Genomic DNA, 23,970 nt, shown 5'->3' with positions numbered 1-23,970 from the left:
TTCATTTTAGCCAGAAGGAGCCCTCAGGCCTGTACAAATAAGCAGCGAAGCTCTTGGTCAGAAATAAAAATGCCCCAAGCCAATTACATTGGAAGGGGTATGGGGCAAAACGGTCAATACTTCACGATTTCAGATCGATGGAAGGGCTGATGGGCTTTCTGCAGGAGTAGCGGTCCTCGCCGCTGAGATTCCGCTCTGGGGGCTTCAGGTCTCCTGGGGCGCAGGGCGGGTTGAAATATAGCGCCCCGCGCAGGTAGATCAGCGAGTGTGCGGACCTGGAAGTAGGAGGAGGAGAGGGTGGGGCCCCCGAAAAGGCGCGCGAGAGGCACGAGCTGCTCTCGGGGAAGGGGGGACACTGGCCCCTTCATTCCCTCCCCCCTGCTAGAACGAACAGCCACCTGGAGGACACAAGCGGAAACTGCAGGGAGAGCGCCATTAAAACGGAGAACAGGAGGCGCTGCTTTACACAAAGGGTTGCGGGAGGGTGGAACAAGCTGCCTGGCCCTGTTGTTGAAAAAGGCTGGGGGTGAGTTCCCTGGGGCCAATAAATGACTAAATACCAATGAGAGTGAGGGGCTACAATTCCTCCCCTCCTTTAACACCTTTCTTGTTCTCTATGGTCTAATCTACAGCTTTCAAAACCAACCCTGCGCCTTTGGGAGGCGTGGAAAGATCCTACACTATTTTTTTCAGGGATACGGGATTGTTTTCAAGTCGCCTCAACCTGCCGACACCTGACGTGTCTTCCATCTGCCACGCGTGTCCCCCCCCCCCACGGTCACGGTCACGGTCACGGTCACGGGGCTCCGCGAGCCGGGAGACGAGCCCACGGGCGTCTCCTCGCCCTGTCCCGGGTGCTGCCTCTGCCCCTGCTGTCCGAGCCGGAGCAGGTTGGTCAGAGTCCCGGGCTGCGCGTAGCAGATCGGGCGGCACTGGGATGGAACCCCCTTCCCGGAACAGCTCGGCCTCTGCCCTCTGCTTGTCGCGCTCGTGAATGAATCGCGGAGGGGCCCGTCCCAGCCGGGATGCGTGAGCTGCCCGCCCGCCTGGGCGTCACGCCTGCGGGAGCGCCGCAGTCATGGAGGTAGAAGGCCGAGGTGTGTGCGTGTGCGACGCGTCCTGTTGGTTTCCCTTTCTGCAAAGCTCGCCTGCCAACCAACAACACGGCGATCCAGCTGGGGATTTACATAACCGGGCGGAGGAGGGGCAGGGGAAGTCATGGCGGTAGTTGGGGGGGGGACTTTTAATGTGAAGAGGCGGCCGGCCGGCTCCTCCCCTGATGTGGCCACGTGGGGGCGGCAGCTGCAGACGGGCGCTCCCTGTCTCGGCCGCTGTGGCGGAGGCGACCCGGGGCGTCTCTGGGGGAACACCTGCACTGGGGGGGACGGGGTGACACCTTCAGAGCTCAAAGGGGGGCGGGGGGTAAAAAAACCAAACTTGCCTTCATACGGCAAGCCGGAGAGGCAAAACACGCCAGGGTAAACGGGCTTTCTTGTGTCAACAGTTCTCAGCTGTTATTGATCACCTGAGCACCGCGGGCGCTGGAGGCCCGGTGCTGTCTCGGCGGGTCGTGCCCCAGCCCCCAGCGCTGCCGCAGAGCCCGGCGGGGCTGGGTTTCACAGCGGGTCGGTCGGCCATAGCAGGTGGGAGCCCCCCGCCTGACAGAGGAGCCGACACGCCTGGGGATCAATACAGCGCTCGTCCTGTTTGTCAGGAAGGAGGTGGAGAAGCCCAGGACATGCCTGGGCTCTGGAGCTGTTTCTCCAGAAAATGAACCATCAGCCAGACCGATGTGATGTGTAACAGCGTCCTGTGGGTGGATTCTTGGTGTAATAACAATAATTATAATAATAATAATCCCATCCTCCTTCCACCTTTGGGAATCACACTGGAGGACTAAACACTATTTCTTAATAGTCGAAGGTTGATCATGTGGTTTGATTTGAAGACGGTGTGAAATGGCACACGCCACCCCACAGGAACCAGCGCCCCGAGATTCTTCCTCTGGTCAGCGCTGTCTGTGGCTGGAATGACCAACAGACATGAACTTGAGACTCTGCGAAGGCCCACTCCTCACTGGGCAGTTCTATAGGTTACTGGTCCAAGCAGCTCAGTATGCGTGGGCCGCAAAGGAACAGGTAAAGGTTTATTCCCTGCTGAAAAGAGAAGAGAGTGTGTAAGAACCCTACTCTTTTCAGCAGGGAATAAACCTGTTACTCGTTCCTAGATTACTGGTCATTTGTTTGGACGGTGTTCTTTCCCCGATACAAGAATGCAGAGACTTCAGCTCTGTTCCTGTGAAATGCAGACCAAGGGTAGCCTGGGCTCCAACTGGTCACCCCTCCTGGGAGCTGGACCCTCAGGGGGGGCAGGGCTCAGCTCACCTCAGTCGTTTGGAACTTTCCTTCGCTTCAGTCTTTTCGACCACACAGCTGGGCAGCTTGTTCCAGACCCCCGCTCCCCTCTGTGTAAGGTAGCGCTCCCCATTGAGGCCATGTACTTTTGTGTGTGTGTGTGTGGGGGGGGGGGGGGGTAGGCTTTTCAATGTACTGGGGCTGCAGTGGGGTGCGGGCCCGGAGTCCAGGGGCCTGACACCCCCTTGCTGTTCACGGCCTGGCTGCGCGTCGCACAACGCGCCTGAGCGCTTGTGCCTCCGCATCGTCGCCATGGAAACGCCGCTGTGTCACTCAAGGACAGGGGCTGCAGCCGGGGGGGGGGGGTTCAGGTGGGGTCTGCAGCAGATCCCCCGGGTCCTGAACGCGGGGTGACCCTCCTACCCTGGACCCCCGCTCCCCTGAACTGTTAAACTGAGACCCCCGTGCGCGTAACACCGGCGTCTCCCTTTAAAAACCGACCAACCCAAACCCAGCTGAGAGACTCCAGGGATGTCTTTCGGCTCAAGGTCGGTTCGCCGCCTTGTTCTCCGGCAGGAGCCGGGGTGTTACTTTTGCAGTCCCCCGCACGTAATCCCACAAAGCCTTTTCCTCCCTTTCCACCTGTGAAGCGTCGCCGCTCCTCTCCTCTCGCACGGCCGCGGGGGATGGAGCGGAGCAGCGGAGTTCCGCATCAGGAAGGCGTGAAACGTGGCGAAGCAGCTTGTAGCTGCGCCCTTATTCCTGGCCGAAGGGCTGCCAACAGACTTGGCTGCCTAGGCTCGCGGTCGGAACCGGTCCTGGCACGGCGCCGGTTCCTGTAATGGCTGCAGGTGGGCACGGGGAGCCCACCGCCGGGTCCTCCCGTCGCCTCCCAGTGACGTCACCCGACAAGTAGGCGGGGCCGGGCCGGGCCTGAGGAATCATGGCTTCGGTTAAAGCGGAGGTAAGGGAGACCAGCGTCTCGCCGCTGCAACTTTTTGTTTTGTTTTGTTGGGTTGTTTCGCGGAAGCTGCCGTCTTCGCCCCCCGTTTCTCGGTCGTTCGCGGGGGGGTCTCGCCCCCCCTCCCCGGGACGGACCCGGAAAGTGGGAGAGCCGGGAGGAGGGGGCGACCTTTTGTTGTAGACATTCGTGCGTTTCAAACTGCCCGCCTGCCCTCTCCCCTCTCCGTCTCTCTCTCTCCGCGGTGTCCTGTGTGTGTGTGTTATTTTTTGGTGGATTTCGGAAAGCGCTGCTGTCGTGGGTGTGTGTGGAGTGGGGCAGACGGGAGCGTGTGTGTGTGAGAGAGAGCCCTGCCGCACGGGAAGGGAAAGAGGTCTCCTCTCTTTTCCACGGGCAGAGGCGCGGGCGAACCCGGGAACCTGCACGGCGCATAACCCGGCGGCGCTGCGCGGGCGGCCGGGGCTGCGGACATGCTCGATCCCGGGCGGCCTGGGCTGCTGGGGGTCCGGTTCGGGTCGGAGGTTCCTGGGGGGTGGGGTGGAGAGGGTTGGCGGCCCCACGCATCCCCGGCGCAGCACGGTCGCGCTTGCCCGCTCCCCTGCGGCCCGAATGCGGCGTTTGCATTGCAGACACGACCGCAGTCTTTGTTTTGTGCTGTGCCGTTTCGCCGGCAGTGTTGTTGTTGTTGTGGTTGTGGTGGTGTGTGTGTGCCTGGGGGGGACCCAGTGTTTCAAAACACACAGCAGTTTCATCCGGCAGTGTCTCTGTTGAACGCCATTCGAAACCCCACACGACAGTAGACTATATAGGGCTGGTTGCTTGTTCGCGAGAGACGAGGTTTTCACCATCTTAAAACGAGGTAAAAATGAAGTACGAGCTCGACTCGAGCGCCCGGGTAACCCGGTTTGTGAGCGCCTTTTATATTAAAACAAAAACCCTCAAAGCCTTTTGGTACCAGCGGTCCGAACTCGTGTGCTGACGTAGCTTAAGCTCTTTAAAAAAAAATAAAACAGCAAATCCGGTCTGGCTGATGGCGTAGGCTGGGAAATTGATTTTATTTTTTTTGGGGGTGGTGGTGGATCTGATGTGGAAAGATGCACGAACCCCCTTGTGCTTCTAGTGTCTCTGCCTAAAACCCTTCTGTGTGTTGTTTCCTATGAGTTGACTTCATCCCAGAGCGCCTCTCGTACAGAGGGGTCTCATCATCCTCTGCTGTAGTGTAGGCCCTTCAGCCCCCCCCACACACACACAAGCTGCCCAGCTGTGTGGTTGGAGCCCATGCCCTGGTCCCTTCCCAGAAACGACTGGACGAGAGGCTGCCCTCAGTTCTCCACCTGAGGGGCTGGATGGGGCCTGAGGGCCTCCTCTCCTGCTCAGCCTCTGCGACGAGGAGGGGGGGGGGCATCTGTTTCTCCGAGGAAGGGGGCCGGTTTGCTCCCTCCAGCAGCTCACCCAAGGGGGCAGCCGGGGATGCACCCTGACTGCCAGCCCTCCTCAGCTGGGAGGGGAGTCTTTGGGTCTTTCGCCGTCCACTGCGGTTGAAGGGCCTGGAAACGGGGGGTGGGCTTAGCTGTGGACTGTGAGCTGGCAGGGGACCGGTTTTGGGGGGACGGCTTGGCGCTGGTCTGCGGAGAGGGGCTGTGTCCACTCTGAGCCCCACAGGGGCCCTGGGTTCAGTTCCTTGGGTGCTGTCTGTGTGGAGTTCGCTTGTTCCCTCCAGGGTTGTGTGGTGTCCTCCGGGTGCTCCGGTGTCCTCCTACAATCCAAAGATTGTCTGTGTGTCTCATGGAGAGCAAGCTGGGGTCTGCGAAAAGACAAATTCCTAATGCGAGAAACTGTGTATGGTCAATAAGGTGATCTGATCTTATCTAGTTGAATTAGCTTCCCGGTGAATTAGCCCAGGTGTGTGTGAGTGTGTGTGTGCCCTGTGATGGCCTGGTGGCCTGTCCAGGGTGTGCCCTGTCTTGTGCATTTTGCATGCTGGGATAGGCTCCGGCTCTCCCTGTGACCCTGCATGAGATGAAGTGATGGATGAAGAGGGGCAGTTTGTTTCACTGGCAGAGCGGTATGCTAGAAGATGCAGTATTGTTTTATTTTCGGGTACGTTACACACAGATGAAAAGAGTTGGCGTGGTGGGTTTCAGCCTTGGTGGGTGCTTTTTTTCTTAACTACGGCCCAGAAGAGGAATCGTCCACCAGCTGAGTTCTGGAGTCAAAGTTTATGTGCTCTTGGCGATGCAAGGGTTGGGTCAGATGTCCTTGGTTTTCCTGGGATTGTCCTGCAATTTAGTTTTATTTTTCACAATCCCGGTTAGAAACCTTGAAATTCTTAGCTTTTTTCCTTTAAGCATCAATTGCAGAGTGCTTTCAGGACAGCGGGATTGACGTGGTCCAGTAGTGCACCTGGTCCCGGAGAGCCCGGCCGCCTGATGCCACCAGCTCTCCCTCTTTGGGGACTGTGCTTTGATACACAAACCTTAGCCACCTCCTCTCTGCCTTTAGTGCCCGGAAAAGTCCCAGACGTCCATAGTGTACCAAAGTGTCCTTAAGCAGGTTTGCTGTCATGGAAGACTGTTCCCATGATTGTCTGCCTGATTCATGCCGAGCTGCTCCAGCTGAGGGCCCAGCTGCACGCTCAAGATGGCTCAGAAGGCAGCCTGAAGTGTGTGGCTCGTGCCAACAGAGGGAGCCAGAGAGTCACGCCAGACTCCAGTTTCCTTTCAGTGTGTAGAGCTTCAGTCATTTCCTGTGGCTCTCTGGGGGTAGAGTCTGAAACGCGTTTCTCTCCACAATGGAGGGACGCGGGGAGGGAAGCGGCCTGCGTTTGAAGCCCTGAGCCTGCTGCGTGCGCCGAAGGGAGGCCGGCAGGTCATCTGAGCTCCGTCTGCGAGAACTAGGCCAGTGGAGGGTCTTTGCTGTTGACTCGCGTTCTCTTAATTCCTGGCCAGTTTTAAGGTGATTTTGTGCAGATTTTTTTTTCTTCCCCTCCTCCATTTTCCAAGACCTCGCCAATAAGTTGCACTGCTCACTGTGAGGAGATCACACTGCCTCCAGATCTCAGCTGCTAGAGCCGAGGTTTCATCAGAAACAAGTAGTTGCGGTGCTGTCGTGTGTTGGGCAGCTAACAAAGCCAAGCAGCATGGTGCTCCTTTTGTTTAGTCCTAGGGCGACCTGCTTGTTCAACTCCCTCAGGAGCCCTGCACTAGAGACTTACGGTGCTCACGGTAATGGATTTTCTGGGAGTCTGAGGGTCCTCTGGGCTGCAGTTGGTCTTCACACTTGAGGATGCTTGCAGAAGAGGGGGCTAGTAAAGACTAGGGCCGGAATGAGATGACCCTGACAGTTTTGAACTGGGTCACAAGTTTTTCCATGTAAAGAGGGCGTGATAGGTCTTTAGATGCGGGGACCGGAGAGGTAAGTGGCCTGTTTCTATACCATAGTGGGTGTCCCCTCTTTGTTCTCATTGTGCGCCATGCCAGGTCATGAAATAATAATTAGAGGTTAGTCGGTCTTCGGCCGTCTTCTGCAGCTGGGGGGTGGGGTGGGGGTGGGGCTGCCACCCCGAGGGGGGTGGTGGTCTTTCTCTCAGCTTGTCCGTCCTCCTTCCGGGTCCCTCTCCTCGGGGAAGGGTCCCGGAAGAGCGGGATTGGGTTTTTATGTGTGGCTTCTCTTTCCCAGGAAGTGCTGGAGCGGTCCGGTTGATTGGTTGCCCGCTTGCTCGCAGGGAAGGAGTTCGTTTGCGAGAGAATTATTTCGCCTCTGTCCTTGCAGAACCTGAAACACGATTTATACGCTGCGCGTGAAGAGCTTCCCCATAAAAAAGCCCCCAGCAGGAGGTCCTTGTGCCGGCTCTGATCCTACAGAGCGTTGACTGGCAACTGTAGGCGTGTTGTGTTTCAAAGCTGTTTCCAAGGACTCTGCTGTCAAGGATAAGCAGTCCTTTCGCACCAGGACGGGGTTCGTTCCCAACTGCGTCTCAACAGCCTGTAGATGAGGTCCGGTTACGGCCATGAGGTTAACTGCTGAGTGCTGGGGGGGGGGGGGTTATTTGTGCAACAAGTTTCTGAACTGAGAAGGATGCTTCATCTCCCCCCCCCGAGTCGGCCCACGTTCTGAACCGGGGCAGAGTCTGCTCAAACCCCTTGTGCCGCGAAACGTTTCTCGTGCGAGGGGTTGTGCCGAAGAGTAGTGGGGGGGGGGTAGTGGCAGGAAGATGTTTTGCTTTTAAAATAGGCCTTCCGGAGAGCCTGCCTCTTCTAAAGTAAAAATGAAATATGCCTGTCATTGCAGGCAGTGGATTAATGAACGTGTCAGTGCGGCGCATTTGAACATCAGTCCCATCAGTCTTTTGCAGGAACCCCCCTCCCCCCCCCACACACACAAGATGTTCTCAATCCCTGATCCCCTCTCCTCTGGAGGAGCCACGGCCGACAGGAGCCACGAGCGCGGCTTCTCCCTGCAGTCTCTCAGCCTGGCGTGCACTGAGCATGCTCAGTCCCGGCTGGGCTGCGCCTACCAGAGGCCGGGCCTGCTGGGCAGAGCAGAGGACTAGGCCTCTGGAGCCCGGAGGACTGGCTCCGGTGCGGCCCAGTGGCTCGGAGGAGAGGGCTCTGATCGGGGGAAGGTAGGGGGGCGGAGGGCCGTGGGGGAAAGGCACACGGGGATTTCCTTGACTGACGTGTGCTGCACGTGTGCCTGTTTAGCGTGCGCTGTCATGACTTATTCATGTGGCACGTTCCTGTGCTGCTGTCCTCTCCGTGCAGTTCACATGCTTGTGCTTCGGCGCTCGAGGGCCCCAGGCGCGCCGTGTTTCGGGGTGCAGCGCGCGCCGCGCCTTTTCGGATCCGCGCCGGCGGGGGGTGTTGACGGTGTGTGGCAGTGGGGGGGTGGGCGGGCTCCACTTCCTGTCCCGTGCGAGTCTGTTCGGAGTTGATCTGCTGGGGTCGGCCGCGGTGTCGAGCGTCGAGCAGAAGGCGCTTGGCGTTCTTCGTGAGCCGGCGAGGTGGCAGGATGGACCCGGACTGTGAGGTGGGGGGGTGGGACCCGTCGAGCCAGCCCTGCGGATGGACAACTGTTTATTTTTTTTTTGCTCGAGGATGCTCGTAGATTTCTTCTTTGGAGGTTGTTTTCACTTCATCAGGGTTTGTCCTCAAAAAAACCAAAAGGAAATGTCTTTACTGTTGAGGGTGCTCGACACGCAGCTCTGACGGTTGACGTGCTGAGCCCATCTGGGCTGCAGCCCCCGCTGGGAAGGGAGGAGGAGGGGAGAGTGCAGGGCCCATGTGCCCGACCGCTTGAAAGACACATCTCGGTGTCGTTGGTGGGGCGAGAGACATCTTGCACCTTAGAGCACCAGGTTGTGTGAATGCATTTGCAGGGGAACTAAAAAAACAAAACAAAACACGAGGCTGTTCCTTTGGCCTTTACAGGTGATTAGTTTTCCTTGTTTTGACTACCCCCTTCATAAAATATGGACGTGTTCTTCTTCTTTATTAAAGTACCGGTCACTGCCTGTGCAGTTTCTAACTAAGGTCGAGGGTAGGAGTTGCTGAGGCGACAAGTCCCAGGCCTGTCCTGTGTTTCTGGCTGTGTGGTTCCTCTCCCACAGTTGACAAACACCATAAGGTCCAAAAGTCCCCATTGCCCTGCCTCCCATACTGCACTGCAGGAAGCTGTATAGTGACGTGAAGGTCTGCTGGGTGTCTGATTGGTTAAGTCAGGAACCTATGAGTGAGAGAACTGCCAATCCGCCCGTTTCCTGCTGTGTGGCAGTATGGGACCTGTGCACTTGTTTATGGCAGCACCCTAGGGCTCTTTTTCCCAGCTGCAAACTCCCATATCTCCTTAGAATCGGCCCCATGGTTTGCTTTCAGTTCTAAAAAAAATGGGTCTCTCCCTTTCCCGCTTGCCTTTGGACAGCATTCTCCTTTCTTTTTTTGGGGAACGTTCAGAGGCGCATGACCGGTGTAGTAATGTGTAGTGTAGTTATTCAAGAATTCTATTTGGCTGCTACATGCCCACATTTTTTTGGAATTCATCTCAGTGTTGAAAGTTAAGCTGTTGATTTTAACAAGTGTGCTTCAGAGTTTTAAGTGCTCAAGTTTTCAATAACATTTTATTTAAGGGGTCACTTGAAAGCCACAAATTGGTTGTGACACACAAGTGTTGTATAGCAGCTAGTTAGCTACCAGTTCACTTTTGTAACTAATTAATGTGTCCTACTGTAAGTGTTTTTCTAATAGTGTCCATATTAGGCATGGACCCCTCATAAACCAGCAGCCCCAAGCTGTAGGAACGTAACGGTGAGCCCTCAAAGTGACGTTAGTTTTTCCTTCTTCTTCATAGCGCAGATTTCACTTGCCCTTAAAAGATGATGACTGAAACAGGGGGAACTTTCTGAGTGTCTGTCTAAGGTGCATCCTGGAAGATCTGGGCACAAGGTGGGACTTCACTCTGGGCTTTTGCTGTTGATTAAATATTCCTGCCTGTAAGGAAGGTACCAGTGAATAATTCAGTTTTTACTGAATTACAGTACCAGTAGTTACCCTCCCGAAAACACAGATTGGTTCACGAAACTGGCTCTGTGAATGAATGTGCCTCACAGGAAAATGGGACGCAACTCCTTTGGTGCCTTTGGAAACCTAAGATGAGAGGTTTTGGTTATCTGGGAGCAAGGTCATGCCGGCCTCGGGGCATCGTCTGCCTCTTTTGTGCTGGGATTGTGGAGTTCTGGAACGGGACGATCCCAAGTTTCGGCTGGAGGGCAGGTCCGGTTTCTCGCTGGCCTGGCTTCGTGGCCCCTTGGAAAGATGAGCAGGAGGGGAGTGAGACAGAATGAGAGAAGGACTTGTACGCTGGGCATCGTAATGTCACCTGCCATGCTCGCTGAGAGGGGAACAAGTGGTCACTCTCCTAGTGGTCAGTGCGAGGACTGTTAGACGACCCCTAGTAAAACAAAAAAGATTGATTGTTCTGCTGGGTTGTGTAGCCGAGAAGGAAGGAAGAGCTTGGAATCCGTCCGTTTCCTGGGATCTCTTACCAGTGTGTCAAGGCTGCTGACAAGCTGGTTCAGGCGTTTCAGGAAAAATCCTGTGAGGCAGTAGTCATCCTGAGGAGCTCCTTTAGAGCTCTGCAGGGAAAGAATACAGATCATAGGAATGCTAGTGTAAGGCAACAGGAAGAGCTTTTAGGCCAGATGACACGTCTGTGGCCCTGGGTCAGATTTTACCAGCTGCTGGAGACTCCCAGTATTGGCCAGCTACTGGTGCAGTTTGATTTCATCCTTCCAAGTAGCTGATCTTTCGGCAGTCCCTGAATTCTATGAAGCCAGGAGCCCTGTGCTGGGCTGTTTTTGAGTTCGTGGAAGTTCCTTATGCAGGGCCTGCTGTTTTTTTCCCCACCAAAATACTGCATTCCTCAGCACAGGCAGTTATTCCTGCTTCAGCTGTAATAAATACCCCAGCCTGTCTTAGCTGGAGGAAGGGCTGAGGAACAGAGTGAGCCGGTGGGGATTATTGAAACCTTGTGTTCATAATGGCATTTATCTTCATTAGCCTTTGGAACGAGATTAATAGTCTTCTTCCATCTTCCTGCTCCCGAACGTTTCCCTTCTTTCTTCTTTGTGTTGCAAGAGCACGAGAGCGCTGACTCGCCAGGGGAGCCCAGCGGGCCTGTCGAGTCTTCACTCCTGTGCGTCGGGGCCAAAGTCTCTTCGGTGTGGTTGCCAGACAGTTCCGAATATTCCTTGTGGGAATGAGTCGTGGGCGCTGCGCGATCGCGCACAGGTTATGACTGTGTTTGTGACGACAAAATCTGGGAAAAACCCAAACGAAACCCCTGCAAGGACGGCAGTTGCTGAGAAGCAGCTGGCGAGGACTGGTCAGAAGGGGCTGGTGTGGCAAGTCCCTTTCTGTACAAACCGAATGGCAGCGTCCTCTTTCCCATCTGAAAGGGCCAGAAATAGACGTTTCAGGTCTGTTTTCACCCCGTGCGGAGTCTGTGTGGGACAGCACATAAAAATAGCACGGGAGTCAATGGAGATCCCCCCCCACCAGGACAGGAATAGAGACCCGTGTCAGACTGACCATGGGGCAGGAAATGCCTTTGACCAGCTGTGTTAGAGCTTTGGGCCGATTTCATTGGGTCTCGGCAGCTCAGTGGGGCCGGGCCCGGTCAGCACCGGGGGGGGGGAGACCTGGAACCCGACTCGGTGCCGTTGGTGGGCCAGTGTGTGTTGGTTCTCTCCTGTCCGGCGATGGAGGGCGCCGAGCTGTGGGCGGTCCTGCCCTGCCGAGGACACGAGATGAAATCGAGTTTCCTGACTAATTGGTCGTTAAGGACTCCAGTGCGCCGTTGCTCAGGGTAAAGGGGGCGTTGACACCTGGCATCCTGGTTAAATTCCTCCCTGTGCCTGAGCAATCTGGCTTCACTGAAGAAGATCCCTCCTCCCCCCACTACCACCACCACCACCTCTCGCCCCCAGTTCAACCAGTGAACCATTGCCTCCCTCCTCACCTCTGAGCTGCAGAATGACTACTCACTTCAGTGGAGAATTTCAATGATTCCCTCCTGTACGTGAAGAGCTTTCAGATCCCTGGGGATGATGAGTGCTATATATAGGGGATATATGATCACACATCTGTCTCCCTGCGTAGCAGGCTAGAGCAACCAGGAGCTGCTGCCTTAGAGTAAGCAGTTTGCACCCCTCCTCCTCCTCTCTGTTGCTCTCTATATCATACCGTACATGTGTATGTATATTTGTAGTGTTGTGTGACAATTACTGGTTGCTGGTGTAGGGATCCCTGTGTGTTGTTTCCACAGGTTCTGTTAAGAAGCCAGTCTGTACGATATTTGCTCAGTTAGCCTCTGGGGTCTGATGATGTATCTGGATGCTGCCGTAAATGACTGGCATGTGGGCTGGCTGCGTGTGAGGGTCTTTTCTTTGATTTTGTGTGTGGAAAGGTGCCGTCTGTGTTTACCAGACCAGATCGTCTGGAGGTGCTGGGAGGCTGATCTTCTGAAGGATAGTCCAGAGGTGTCAGTCCTGGAGTCATCCAGTTACATAGCAGTTTGATGAAAACACGGTGACCTCCAGTACAGTTGGGCTTCTTGGGAAGGCTGAGGTGAAGGGTTGGTTGTGGTTCATCCTAGTCTTTTCTTTCCTTCCTATTTCACCAGTCCAGACAGGTTTGAAATCCATCTCTCGATACATCGTGCTTCCCTACACCACTAGTGAAACGCATGCTTTGTGTTCCACTCCCTCAGTTGTGCAGCAGATAATATTTTTGAGTTAAGGATCGGAAGAGATCCTCCGGCAAAATAAATTAACAAGCAGACTGGAGTCTGCACCTCTTCCTTGTGCCGTCGGTTTTGAAATGCTGGGACACAGCTGAAAGGGGACTCTTTTTGAGACTCATAAAAATCTGGGAAGTGGCTGTTCCATTAAGGATAACTTAGATGGGCTAACCGAGCAGAAAAATGTTCCTGGCAGATTTCCAGTGTGTTCTGGCCATGGCTGTAGTCTTTGGGGTGTTTTACTACACTGCTCTAGTGATTTAGCTACACTGTAAGGCTACTTACTCTCGAGCCTCTGCCTGGCAAAATATCACCTATATAAATCTTCAAGCGCAGGAAAACAGTCTGACATTTTGAAACCGCTGCAGAGCAGTGTCTTCGAGGCCTCGAGCTGCTGTTTCTGCCACGGCTGGATTGAGCAGGAGGGCGGCGGGGGGGATTGCTCAAAAGATCACCCCCACCCCGGGCGTGCCCAGCGCTTTGACTCCTGACCGGCCCTGACCTTCACGAGCTCTCGAGCCGCGTGGATTCCGAAATCGAGTGTTCTTTATTCTCTTTCTCTCCCCCCCCCCCCCCATTAAAAGCCTTGCCATTCCTCCCTGCAGGAGGAGAAAGAGAAAACCCTCTCGTTTCTGCCCTGCATGGCACTCATGCTTCTCGCCTTAATGGCAAAAACGAGCGCCTGGAACCTATAAAGGGCGGGGGGCTGGGAGCGCAGACCGGTCAGGCTGTGGTCGTGCCGACACGCAAAGCAGAGCACGTGTCCTGTAGGAGCAGTCCTCTGGTCAGGCCGGCTGCTGTTGTCAGGAATGCACAGGAAAAGGATTGCATTTAAAGCACAAGGATCCCTTCCTCAAGCACGCTTGACCGGCGTCGCTTAGTAGTGCTTGTGTGCGCGCTGGCGCTGCCGGACAGCTCGGTTTTTGAGGCCCTGTCCTGCTGCTCTTGCAAGAGTCCGTGCCATGAAATGGCTGCTCTGTTTTTCCCCCTTCTCTACCGAGCAACAGCAGGGCTCCCACTGAGCATGCCCAGTGCTGTGTCAGAGATTCTACAGGCGAGGTGGGTCATGTGACCTGAGCGGGGCCTGTGCATGTGTAGGAAGCTGGGAGGAAGAGTGGAGATCCACACCGTCTCTCTCTCTCGGTTTCCCCCCCTCTCCATCCATGGAGATCCACAGCCTGCAGCAGGTACTGCCATGTTGCTGGATGGGTTTGTCTTAAAGAGCAGAGGAAGGATTTTTTGGAAGGACTCGTGTGTTTTTAATATATTTTTTTTTTCTGGCTTGCTTTCTGTGCGGTGATTGGCTCTACAGGTCTTGTTTTGATTTTTTAATTTTTCCCAGAGCCTGCTCTTGACTTCCTTTGTGATTTTGGTTCTTGAATCTACAGTGTTTTAAGATTAAACCTCCTGTTTTTCCCCCCCACCCCAGCCCCCACCATGTGAAGAGAGAGAATCCAGATGTAACTCGTTTTTTGTTAAGTGCTTGAGAAGCTGGACCTGCTGGTTGGAATGGTGAGACAGCAGGCCCGTCTGAGCAAGGAGGGTCCCCGGCTCAGGCCAGTGTCTGTGTCAGCAGGAGTCTAGTCAATGCCAAGGGACTGGGAAGACCTGAACTTGCTTTTCCAGCCTGAGTCTGAGTATTTCCTGGCGTTAAGAGGAGACAACTGCCTACATTTCTGTTAGTCTTCTTTCGATCTTGGATTTGCCTTTTGTTTCAGTAAGGACTTTTTAAATTCTCTTATTGCCTTCCACTAAAGTCTTCATTTGCTTCATCTAACGAAAGACGCCTGGCTCGATGTTCCTTTCAGCGCTTGCGGAATGATTTTAACCGCAGGCTGGGTCACGCTCTGTTTCAAAGCCTGTATGGTATATTTCTCAGCTCTACAGAAGAGAAATGGCGATGGTGGTTAGATCACGGCGTTTGCAGTCAGGAAAGGGTGTGGAATTTTTTTTTAATGTGAGCCAGGCTTAATGCTCCTGGCTGAATGCACAGGTAGAGCTGTGTAGCTGGAAAACGCTCAGGCCTGTGTGGTCTTCAGTGACGGCGCTGGAGGAGACATGTCAGAATTCACTTGAGTGCTCGGGCTCTCCTGCAGATTCCTGAGCACCAGACTGTGAGCTCGAAAAGGACCACAGTCATTATTCTTGCACCGCGGAGACTGACTGGGTTCCACACAGCCTGGTTGTTTGCATCTTTCGATTACAGAAACACCCTGTGGCTGGCTGGCTGGCTGGCTGGCTGTAGTGGGAAGTTCTCTGAGTGCTGCAGTATTTCATCTGGCTGTGTTAAACTCTTGAGGTGTCAGTATTTCGAAAAAAAAATTGATCTGTTAAGCGGCTATTGTCATCCTTAGGAGCTGTAAGCTTTGTTTTAAGATGCATTGCAAATTTAAGGAAATGAATACTACATGTGGAATTCCTTCAATCTGGTTTGAGAATACCAGTTTGGGTTCCCAGGAGTTTCTTGTGTGTTTTGCTGGTTTTTAGGCTGGATGAATGTTGGGTTTGCACATCTGCATTTTCTTCGCAGCTGGGCCTTGAGATCTGCCTTCACGGCTGCAACTGTTAGATCTTGGAGATTAGCTCCTGAAACGTCCTTTCTTCCTCTTTCTGTGCTTTGGCATCAAAGGTCTTGTTTCCAAGCAGGATCTCTGTTGGAGGGGCGAGCTGAATTACGAACAGCTGTATTTTCCTGAGGGCGTGGAAACAACTCTGAGGAAAGTCTTTTTTGAGATCTGCGCGGGGTGGAAATTCAGCTTGGTTCCTACCCAGATGGAAAATGGATTTTTAAAATAATTTTTTCCCTGTTAAACGCTCGTTTATTAAGACTCGGAGAGGGGAGGTTTCTGGATGTGTGTGCTGGGATGAGTATTGGTTGAGAGGTGAAGCACAGCAGTGTGTTGCTTGGGCGTTTGGCTGAGACGTTTGCCTGCCGACGGCTCGCAGCTCTTTAATGTATTCCTGTGCCTGTCAATTACTGGCGCTACGAAATGGCTGAAAGACAGCCTGCACTGAGCATGCTCCGGATCCTGGGAGCACTGTAGCGCACTCCACCTTTCAAGAGCTTGAGATTCTTGCGCGTTCTTGAGTGAACCGGTGCTTCTCGTGTGTGAACGAGCTGTAGACGCTTGTACTGGGGGCTGTGCCTCATCTCTAGCAAACAAACGAGCGTGAGATTGGACGTGTGACTGAAGTCTTTTGTGTTGCCGTTTTCCTCTAGCCTAACCTTCGCAAACTCGACCTCCCGTGTGCAGGGTTCCTGCCCTGCAGAGGGGGAAGTGAGCTGAGGGTCTTGCTGTAACACCAGACTGAAGGTCAACCAGTCAGTCAGTCATCCATCCAGAACGCAGGTCGGCACTTAATTACTCCCCCATGCTGTAAAGGTTCTGATTTCTGTGGCAGCTTTCACCTCTCCTCTCTGCAAAGAAGCAGCTAACTGCCGATCAGAGAGGGTCTGTCCGTCCTCCTCGGCACTCCACACGTGTTCCGACACCCTCGCTGGCCCTTGGGCTGTGACCTTTCTGACCTCGGAAAGCTGAGCCGGCGTGGCGGATCTCGCGGTCTCCGTGGGCAGCCAAGACGGGACGTGCCGCGGAAACGCAGCTGGGGGTGGGAATAACGTCTGCGATCGGCGCCTCGTCTCTGCCTGCGTGCTCCCGAACTTTCTCTCGGCTCATCAGCTGCAACAGCAGGGGAGCCTGGGCCATGAGGGTGTTGCGTACCTGGCTCTCTTTGTGGGGGGGCTTTCTTAGGCTGCTTTATCCTGGAGGCTTCAGGAAATAAGAGCTCGGAAGACTGGCGGTTCTGCTGAAGGAGGAGGCCAGGTCCCTCAGCCTTCCTTCATGACTCCTGACAGTTGCCGACTCAATATTGGGGCTTTAATGGTTTCTCTTTTCCAGTTAGAGCTGTAGACGGAAAGCAAACAAATATAGTTTTTTTTATAAGCCAGCTGTTAAGATTTCTCTCTCTGAAAAGTTTGTTTTGGGACACTGATCCTTTTGCGGTGATAAAGGATCGGCATGATACTGCCAACGGTTACTTTGATGTGGATTTGCCGTTCTGTAGATGCTTGTATGCCGAGACAGAATTATAATGCCCAGGAGTTATACCCAGGCGTGGACTGAGGAATCGGTGAGATTCACGTTCACGATTCGCATGCGGCAGGTGCTTCCGATTGGGGTGTGATGGTGTCGCCCCGGAAGGACAACGGCCTTGGTCTCGGAAGTGGTGAGCGAGCGAAAGAGAGGGCTTATGGGAAGTGATTAGTTCAGGGCTAATACCTGCAGGATACCGTGTTTAACTGTTCTCCCTCCCCTTTAGGGGTGCACTTTAGTGTGGGTCTTGATCTTGGGTGGAGAGTAAGATATCTGGGGAATGGGGGACAAAGCAGCAACAGAGTTGAGGTGCTCGAATGGATAAGCCTGTCTGCAGTTCAGCACACGAGCGAGAAGCAGAAACGAATGTGAATATTTACCAGTCGAGGCGTTCAGCGGAACAGCTGTCTGCTTTTCAGGTTGAGGTGTCTGGCCTGAGCCAGGCTGCTCTCCAAGACCCTGTCTCTGCTGTTTCTTTCTCTAGCTATTAAACTGTGCCAATGAAGGGAGACTGAGAGAGGCCAATAATTTCCCAAAGGGATTGTCAGACTTGGCATTCGAGCCAAAGTGGATGCACAGGGAGTGTGCTTTCTGCATGTCTTCTGTGACCCCTCCCCACAGATGAAGAGTGTTGGCATGAAACGCAAAGGATTAATAAACTGTTCAAGTTCTGAACCTTTGAGCTTCTGGAATGCATGTCGCCACCACGCACAAAGAGTGGTAGGAGTTTGGATCAAGCTGTCCTGCCTCGCTGTTGAAGACTGTCTTAATATGAATGAAGCCTAGCCTTCTTTTGTGAAACCTCTGGACAATTTCATCAGATCAGTTAGCTGCTGAGTGGCTCCTCTCATGTGTAGACCTTGCTGCAGGTGGACAGACAGTGAGAGGCCCAGCAACCAGATAGCCTTTTGTCCTCCCATTTTGGCCTTGAGAACCATGAAAGACTGTTGCTAATAGTGACAGAGCACAGCCCCCAGGCTTTGAAATCGTAGAGGCCAGAGACTGAAAAATGGTCCTTTTATGTCGTGCCGTCGGTGTGTCTGGCCCACGGCGAGCGTTCGGTCCCGTAAGCAGGTTGTGTAGCTGTTTCCTTCCCCAGTCACAGCTTCACATAAATGGAGGCACCCTTGCCTTATAAACAAGCCTGAAATGTAAGTCTGACCTTGCTGGAGTTTCAAGGTCAGACCTCAGCCCGAAGTATGGTCAGCAGGGGGGATATATCTCAACGCTGTGTCACAAAGGCAGCCTCCTGGTAGACTGGCCGGTGAAAATGCAGCTGACCTCTTGCCCAGCACCTTCTGTGACGGGGTTGGGAATGAAGTGTTTTTTGGCTTTGACCCATACCCGAGTGAACCTGCGGGCTCTGTGGCCCTGCCAGGCCTGTGTGTGAATGTGGCTGTGTCCCGGCGTGGAGCCCTGGCACTGCTGGAATTTAGTCTTTGCTCACTTGTTGGGTTTGGCAGGGGCCTGGGCTGGAGTAGATCTAGGGGCGGAACGCGGAAGAGCCAGGTCTCGGCGAGGAACTAAGAATCAGATGTTCACCTTCTGGCTCCGGCCTGATTCCAGCAGAACAGAACCGGGCCACTTCCGGCCCCCGGTCCCCGTAGGCCACTTGGAGCCTCGCTGCCCCTCCCCCGAAATGTCTTCCTGGCGAGGAGCTGTTCTGTGGGCACTGGGCTGCTCCCTCTGTGAGCATGCTCCCTGCCAGCCTGCGAACGCACCAACAGAGGGAGCAGCTCGGTCACATGACTGGAGCTGGGCGAGCGTGCTTGCAGGGAGGAGGAAGGGAAGAGGAACAATCTGCTGTCGACTCTCTCTCTCTCTTCCATGGAAGCCATCATTAGAAAGCAGGTACGACGCAGTCTGGCAGAGAAACCCAGTTCATGTGGCAAGACTAGATCTGTCTTTTGTTTTTGGTGCTGGTAGACATCCTGATGCGTTTCTCTCCATGCTGTGAACAGCATTTTAGTTCGATTTTTGTATTTTTTTTTTGCTGTCATTTTTTGTTTTGTTTTGGTCCGCCGCTTCAGAACCATTTTTTAATTCGTTTTTTTTCCAGTTTTTGAATGGGTCGCTTTTTGAAAGGGAGTCTTTGTCGCTTGTATTTTCGAAAGGTGTGACGGTCAGCCGTGGAGCCTCGTGCCAACATGGTGTCCGGCCTGGGAACAGACCAACGGCGGTCCCTTGGGTGTTAGATTGAGCTACAGGAGGGTGAAATGAAATGTCTGGGGGGGCTGGAAACTGAACTTCTTCCTTCAGGCTCTTGAGGTCCAGTAGCTCCTGCAGGGGGTTACAGAGGCCTTCTGCCCTCCTGAACGCTGCCTGCGATGCAGCCAGGTTGGAGTGGGATGTTCTGGTGGTATTTTGTGAAGTGAGAGGTCGCGGGGTCAGAATATCATTGTACGTTTTTTTAAAACGAATAGAGAAGTCGGCCGGGGTCGAAAGAAGATTAGAAACGCCGGCTCTGGCTTAGCGAGGGAAAGGGAAAAGGACGCCCGTTTGGTGTGGCTTGCAACACCTGAGTTCAATTTCCTGTTTCCTGGAATAGCCCCAGGCCGAGCCTCTCCGAGGCCTCTGCGGCTCCGAGCTTGTCGGGCTCTTTACGGGAGAAGGTGCCGGAGGGGAGTGGGTGCCCTTGGGGAGCTGTAGGTCTCGGCTGTCCCCGCCATTTTTCAGCCCCTGAAAGCTTGCACTCGTAGGCCTGGAGCTGGGCTTTCACCCCCGGGGGGGGGAGAGGATCTTCCGAAAAGGGCCTCCCAGGGATCTTGTCCGTGAACGAGCAGGGCAGGGAAAAGCCGGTTGTATTCGAGAGTGTCCTTAAATTGCCGGAAACGCCAAACCACCGCAGAGCGAGCAGGGGAACGGCGGTCCCGGGATAAACCCAGCGGCTCCCTGGAGGGGGCCATGGCGCTTGGGCTCGGGGCGCAGGCGGGGAAGGGGGAGTCGCTCGGAAATCCCCCCAGCCCAGTGCAGGGGCCCCGCCTTTTTCCCTCCACCCCATCGCCGAGCCCGTGCAAGATCCGCTGAGGTTCAGGCTTTCGGGAATCCGGAGAGAACCGCAGGGCCGTGCTGTCGGCACCCCTGGCCTTCCCGTGGATCCACTCTTCCCATGCCGCCCCCTTCCAGAATCACTGCTTGTAGTCGAGTGATTTTGATCAGAAGAAAGCCTTCATGCTGCTCTTCACCACTTTTTCGGTTTAAAGTGCGCCTGCTTGTTACAGCCAGTAATATTTGGAGGCAGTTGTTGTTGCTGTTTTGATTCCTTGCGGAACAGGAAGGAACATTTGTTTTTGTGCCCAGCCAGTGCTGTGTTACTGTGTTGCTTCTGAGCTGTACGTCAAGACTGGAATTCTGGGGCTCTTGGGCCTTTCAGTGCCGCCCGGCTGGTTATCTCTCTGACGTCATGGAATTCCCAAGACCGGCTGAACGCGTTAGAAGGGTGGTGTGTTAATTTTGTAGCAGAGCATTCCTTCGTCACAGTCCTTGGAGCTCTGGGTCCACTGGGGCTCCGTCTTCTCTGCCCCTTTGTGCCGCGTCCTGAGGGGCAGTTCTGTGTGGGAGACCGCCTGACAGGCGCTGCCGTGCCCTTACTGGGGCAGAGGAGCAGGGGTTGTAGCTCATGTCCGACGGGCTCTGTCCTTGCAGAGAAGCACGGGATACCAGGCGCTCCGCTTTTATGGTAGTAGAAGAGTTAATTGCCATCTGCGCATGAACGTCGGAATTCTTTTTCCGTGCCGATCTCTCAGGACGTCTCTCGGCACGGTACAGCAGACGACACGGTACAGCAAACACCACACGGCGTAGAAAGTACATTGCAAAATGACACACAATCAATCGTAACAACCAGAACAAGTGCGTTGTAAAGAACACAAATATGTGGTAGGGAGAAAAAATATGGTAGTCCACATCAGGAGTGCAGAGTGCGGAGGTAGGTTGAGTTGTGAGGCATGGGGCAGGCCATCTCTGGCAGGCTCGGCGTTTTTCCAGGCAAGGGAACATGTGCCCAGCACGAGTTCCTAGGAATCCATTGCCCGGGATGATGGGGATCTTCACGGGTCCTGGCCCTCAAACCTGCGAGTGGCTTGGCGCCTGTCGGACCGGGTACAGTGAGCTTAGAGTCCCCTCAACATCGCCTCGAGTTTAACTTTTAAAAAAGCCTGTTGAACATCGAAGAAGAGCTAAAATTGTTAGAAATTTTGTTCTGGGGGCAAAAGCGTGCCGTGCAGTATGGCGGGTGTGAGAGAGCCCCGGTTGGTGTTGGATTTTGCTTTGCTTTGGGTTTTGGTCGTGCCTGCTAGGAACACGAGGGGCGTAATGAACGAGAGGGGGCCTGTTCGGCTCATCTAGCCTGTTCGCTAGTGGCATCTCGTCCGGCTCGTCTCGGAACAGCCTGGCTGGGCAGCGTGCTCCAGACTCCCAGAGCCTCCTGTTCGTGGTTTGAAATGCACTCCCACTTAAAAACTTTTCTGGTAGGAATGATGTTATATCTGTCTCACAACCGGGTAGCTATTCTGAGCCAGAGAATGTGTGGAAGAGGGGCAGAGTGGAGGCAACATGGAAGGGAAGCTGTGCTCAAACGTGTGTCACTTGTCTGTAGGTCAGAGAGCTCAGTGTTCCCTTCGCCCACGGGCTTGTCCCAGGACAAGAAGAGTTACATGAGTGTGAACGTGAAGGAACAGAGTTCTCTCTCCGTGCTGCTGTGCCGCTCCACTCCGTTGGAGGGTCAGTTTCGCCCAGGAAGGCTGCAGGCACAACTGTTTCCTGACCTCCAGCTCCTGGGCTGAAGAGGGGCACGGTCTCCATGGCTGAGAGAAAACTACACCAGAGGTGTGTCTTTGCTGAGGTCATTAGCAGGCCCCCCCTTCAAACTGTAGGTTCAGATCCTGCTTTCGTCTGCCTCGATCAGTGGTGTGTTTTTCACCCAGAGCGTGCGTGCCTAAAGAAGGTTGATCAAGAGATCAACACAGGCTTTTTTAGGGGAAATCTCATGCCTGGGATACCTTCTTACAAAATTCAGCGATGCTGACCAAGCTTGATTAAAACGCCAAAGACTGGTGCTTTGTTCTTCTGTAGTAGGGGTCTCCACCCCTCGTCCTGGAGAGTGGAGAGCACACTCCATTTATTTTTATATCACGGAGACTTGTTAAAGTAATCGATCAGCTAAGCGTGTAAATTATCAATTGAAACAAACTGATTTGGGAAGGCTGAAAGATATTCTGATTCTTGTTCCAAAAGGATCTTAAATGACTAAATTGACCACAACAACTGTTTAATTGATCGCAGTTACAATTATGCCAGGTCTTTAAGATAGTGATGATTTAAAAGCTGCCCATGAAACGTGCTGCACTGGGGTTCTACAGGACTGGGATTGGAGAGCCCAGTCCTGAAGTAATTTCCAAACCCCGTTCCTCTAACAGGGCTGAAGTTAGACAGCTGTGGTGTTCCTCTATGATAGCTTCTGGCGGCAGTGCTGCAGTGGTTCAGTTCTGCTCTCAGCTGGCGAGATTCGTGTCCGGGGCAGAGAGCGCGCTGATCGGGAAGGGTTGCAGCCCTGTAAGAAATTAAAAAGTGCCTCCTTCTGTGTGAGGTTTCACACCTTCGAGAGCTGTCTTGAGCTGCCGTCGTTTTATTCTCCAATGGGTCCAGTTCAGAAATTGAGCATCTGATTTGGAGAGCCGGTGAAGGTTCCGGTCTTGATCGGAGAATCGGGTGTAGAGTTGCTGACCCTTGGATCTGCCGATGGATGGAACGAAATGGGAAGATCCTTCGGGAATGGGCAGCTACGCTCCGGCTGAAGTATGGTTCCCTTCCCTCCAGGGTGAGGAAAATTACTCCCCGTTGTCGTCGGATGGCTTTGTGCGTGCCGATGGGCACGGTTTAAAACTTAAAATCTGTTTTTCCCGTGTTATCTTTGATACACAACAAGCCCCAAATAGAAAAACCTTGAGTAAAATATGAGGTGATAGCAAAAATGCAGTTGGTGCCCCCCAAATCTGAGGTGGTTGGTGTTATTGTATTGTGAGGTTGTGTTTTGAGGACAGGGGGAGTGGTACAGTGTGTACAGGGTGCCCAGTGACCTAACGAACTCACAGGTGTCTCCTGAGCTGGACGTCCACCACAGGAGGCCTCGGCGCTACGCGTCCCGTACAGTGCTGCACCAGAGAAGCGGCTTTGTGCTGGGTTTGGGCCCGGAAGCCTTGATATTTGGAATCAGGAGGCAGATGAGACTCCGTGCTCGGCTTGTGCTGTTTTCTTGTCAGGTCCTGCTCTGGTTGTGGGCTCGTCTCTGGCTGCAGTGCCGCCTGCTCTTTCTGCAGAGTTCAACAGAGCGACTTGTGTCATAACAGTGGGCCCAGGTGCAGCAGGGGATGGCCGTGAATAGGGTATTCATCGGCTTTTACTGTTTTTCTGCGTGAGTTACTGAAGTCATTCAGATCCATCGGCTGTCTCGACATGACTCATCGCATCAGCGGTGCAAATATTTACAACCTCTCAGGAAAGCTCAGCCAGGGAAAGTTGCTCTTCACTTGCAGGGAAACTGAAGTGGTCTAAGGCGTGTGCTCTATCTCGGTGTGCGGGTTAGTTGCATTGCATTGATGCAGATGTACCTTGACGTGCCCTGATGTTTAAAAGTGTCGTTTGTGGAGAGGGTGGCTTGGCTGGCATGGTAGACTTGCATATTTGCAGAACAATAATACATTGGTAACGTACTACAAAGAAAAAATATTTTTCAAACAATATTTAGATGAAATAATGTCTTACAAGCATGGATCTTTTTATTTGGCGTTAGTGTTTTCTTTTAGAAATGATTATTTTGTGCAAAAAAAACAAGTGACTTCATATTGAGCCAGTTGCAGGAAATTGGGTGTAATGGATTGGAGAGCCGTCTGCTTCTGTCTTGACCCCTGGGGTTTCTGGTGTCACGCTGCTGATGTACAAGAAGGTCTTGGTTGTTTTTGTGTTTCAGATGTGACCTGGGAAGGGATCTAAGTGGAATTGTTGAGCTCCTGTGTTAGCCCTCCCACCCCCCTCCACATCTCTCCTCTAAAATAAGCCGCCTCTTGCCCGTTGTCTGTAAACAATCGGGTTATGAAATGGCCGAGATCTGCAGACAGCTCTCGGCTCTACTGGGCATGCTCCTCAGCCAGCCTGTAGGGGGAGGGGCGGGCTTCCACAGAGAAGGCATGTGTAGATTAGTTTCCACTGAAGAAAGCTGGATCCCTGCGCCCTTGTGCAGGCCCGATCCCACTCCTACTGGAGTGGAGGC

At 53.8% G+C, this 23,970-nt stretch overlaps 1 protein-coding gene across 8 annotated transcripts in view; it reads left to right on the top strand.

Annotated features, from left to right (window-relative positions):
- Positions 1 to 2,739: 2,739 nt before the first annotated feature.
- The window catches only part of LOC102691045 (histone-lysine N-methyltransferase EHMT1-like), a 47,391-nt gene continuing 26,160 nt past the window's right edge, over positions 2,740 to 23,970 (top strand). For 2 of the 8 annotated variants that reach the window (XM_069183186.1, XM_069183190.1), the window contains exon 1: positions 2,740 to 3,318. In XM_069183186.1, the coding sequence (XP_069039287.1) occupies positions 3,298 to 3,318 (21 nt within the window). In that variant the 5' untranslated portion in view covers positions 2,740 to 3,297. Of the gene's footprint in view, positions 3,319 to 6,101; positions 6,271 to 13,757; positions 13,797 to 13,864; positions 14,327 to 18,450; positions 18,555 to 23,970 lie in introns of those variants that run through there. The other 6 variants (XM_069183187.1, XM_069183184.1, XM_069183193.1 and 3 more) reach the window with 5 other exon arrangements.

Source organism: Lepisosteus oculatus, chromosome 24, assembly GCF_040954835.1.
Source record: "Lepisosteus oculatus isolate fLepOcu1 chromosome 24, fLepOcu1.hap2, whole genome shotgun sequence".
NCBI lineage: Eukaryota > Metazoa > Chordata > Actinopteri > Semionotiformes > Lepisosteidae > Lepisosteus > Lepisosteus oculatus.
This window is presented reverse-complemented; position numbering and strand designations above follow the sequence as displayed.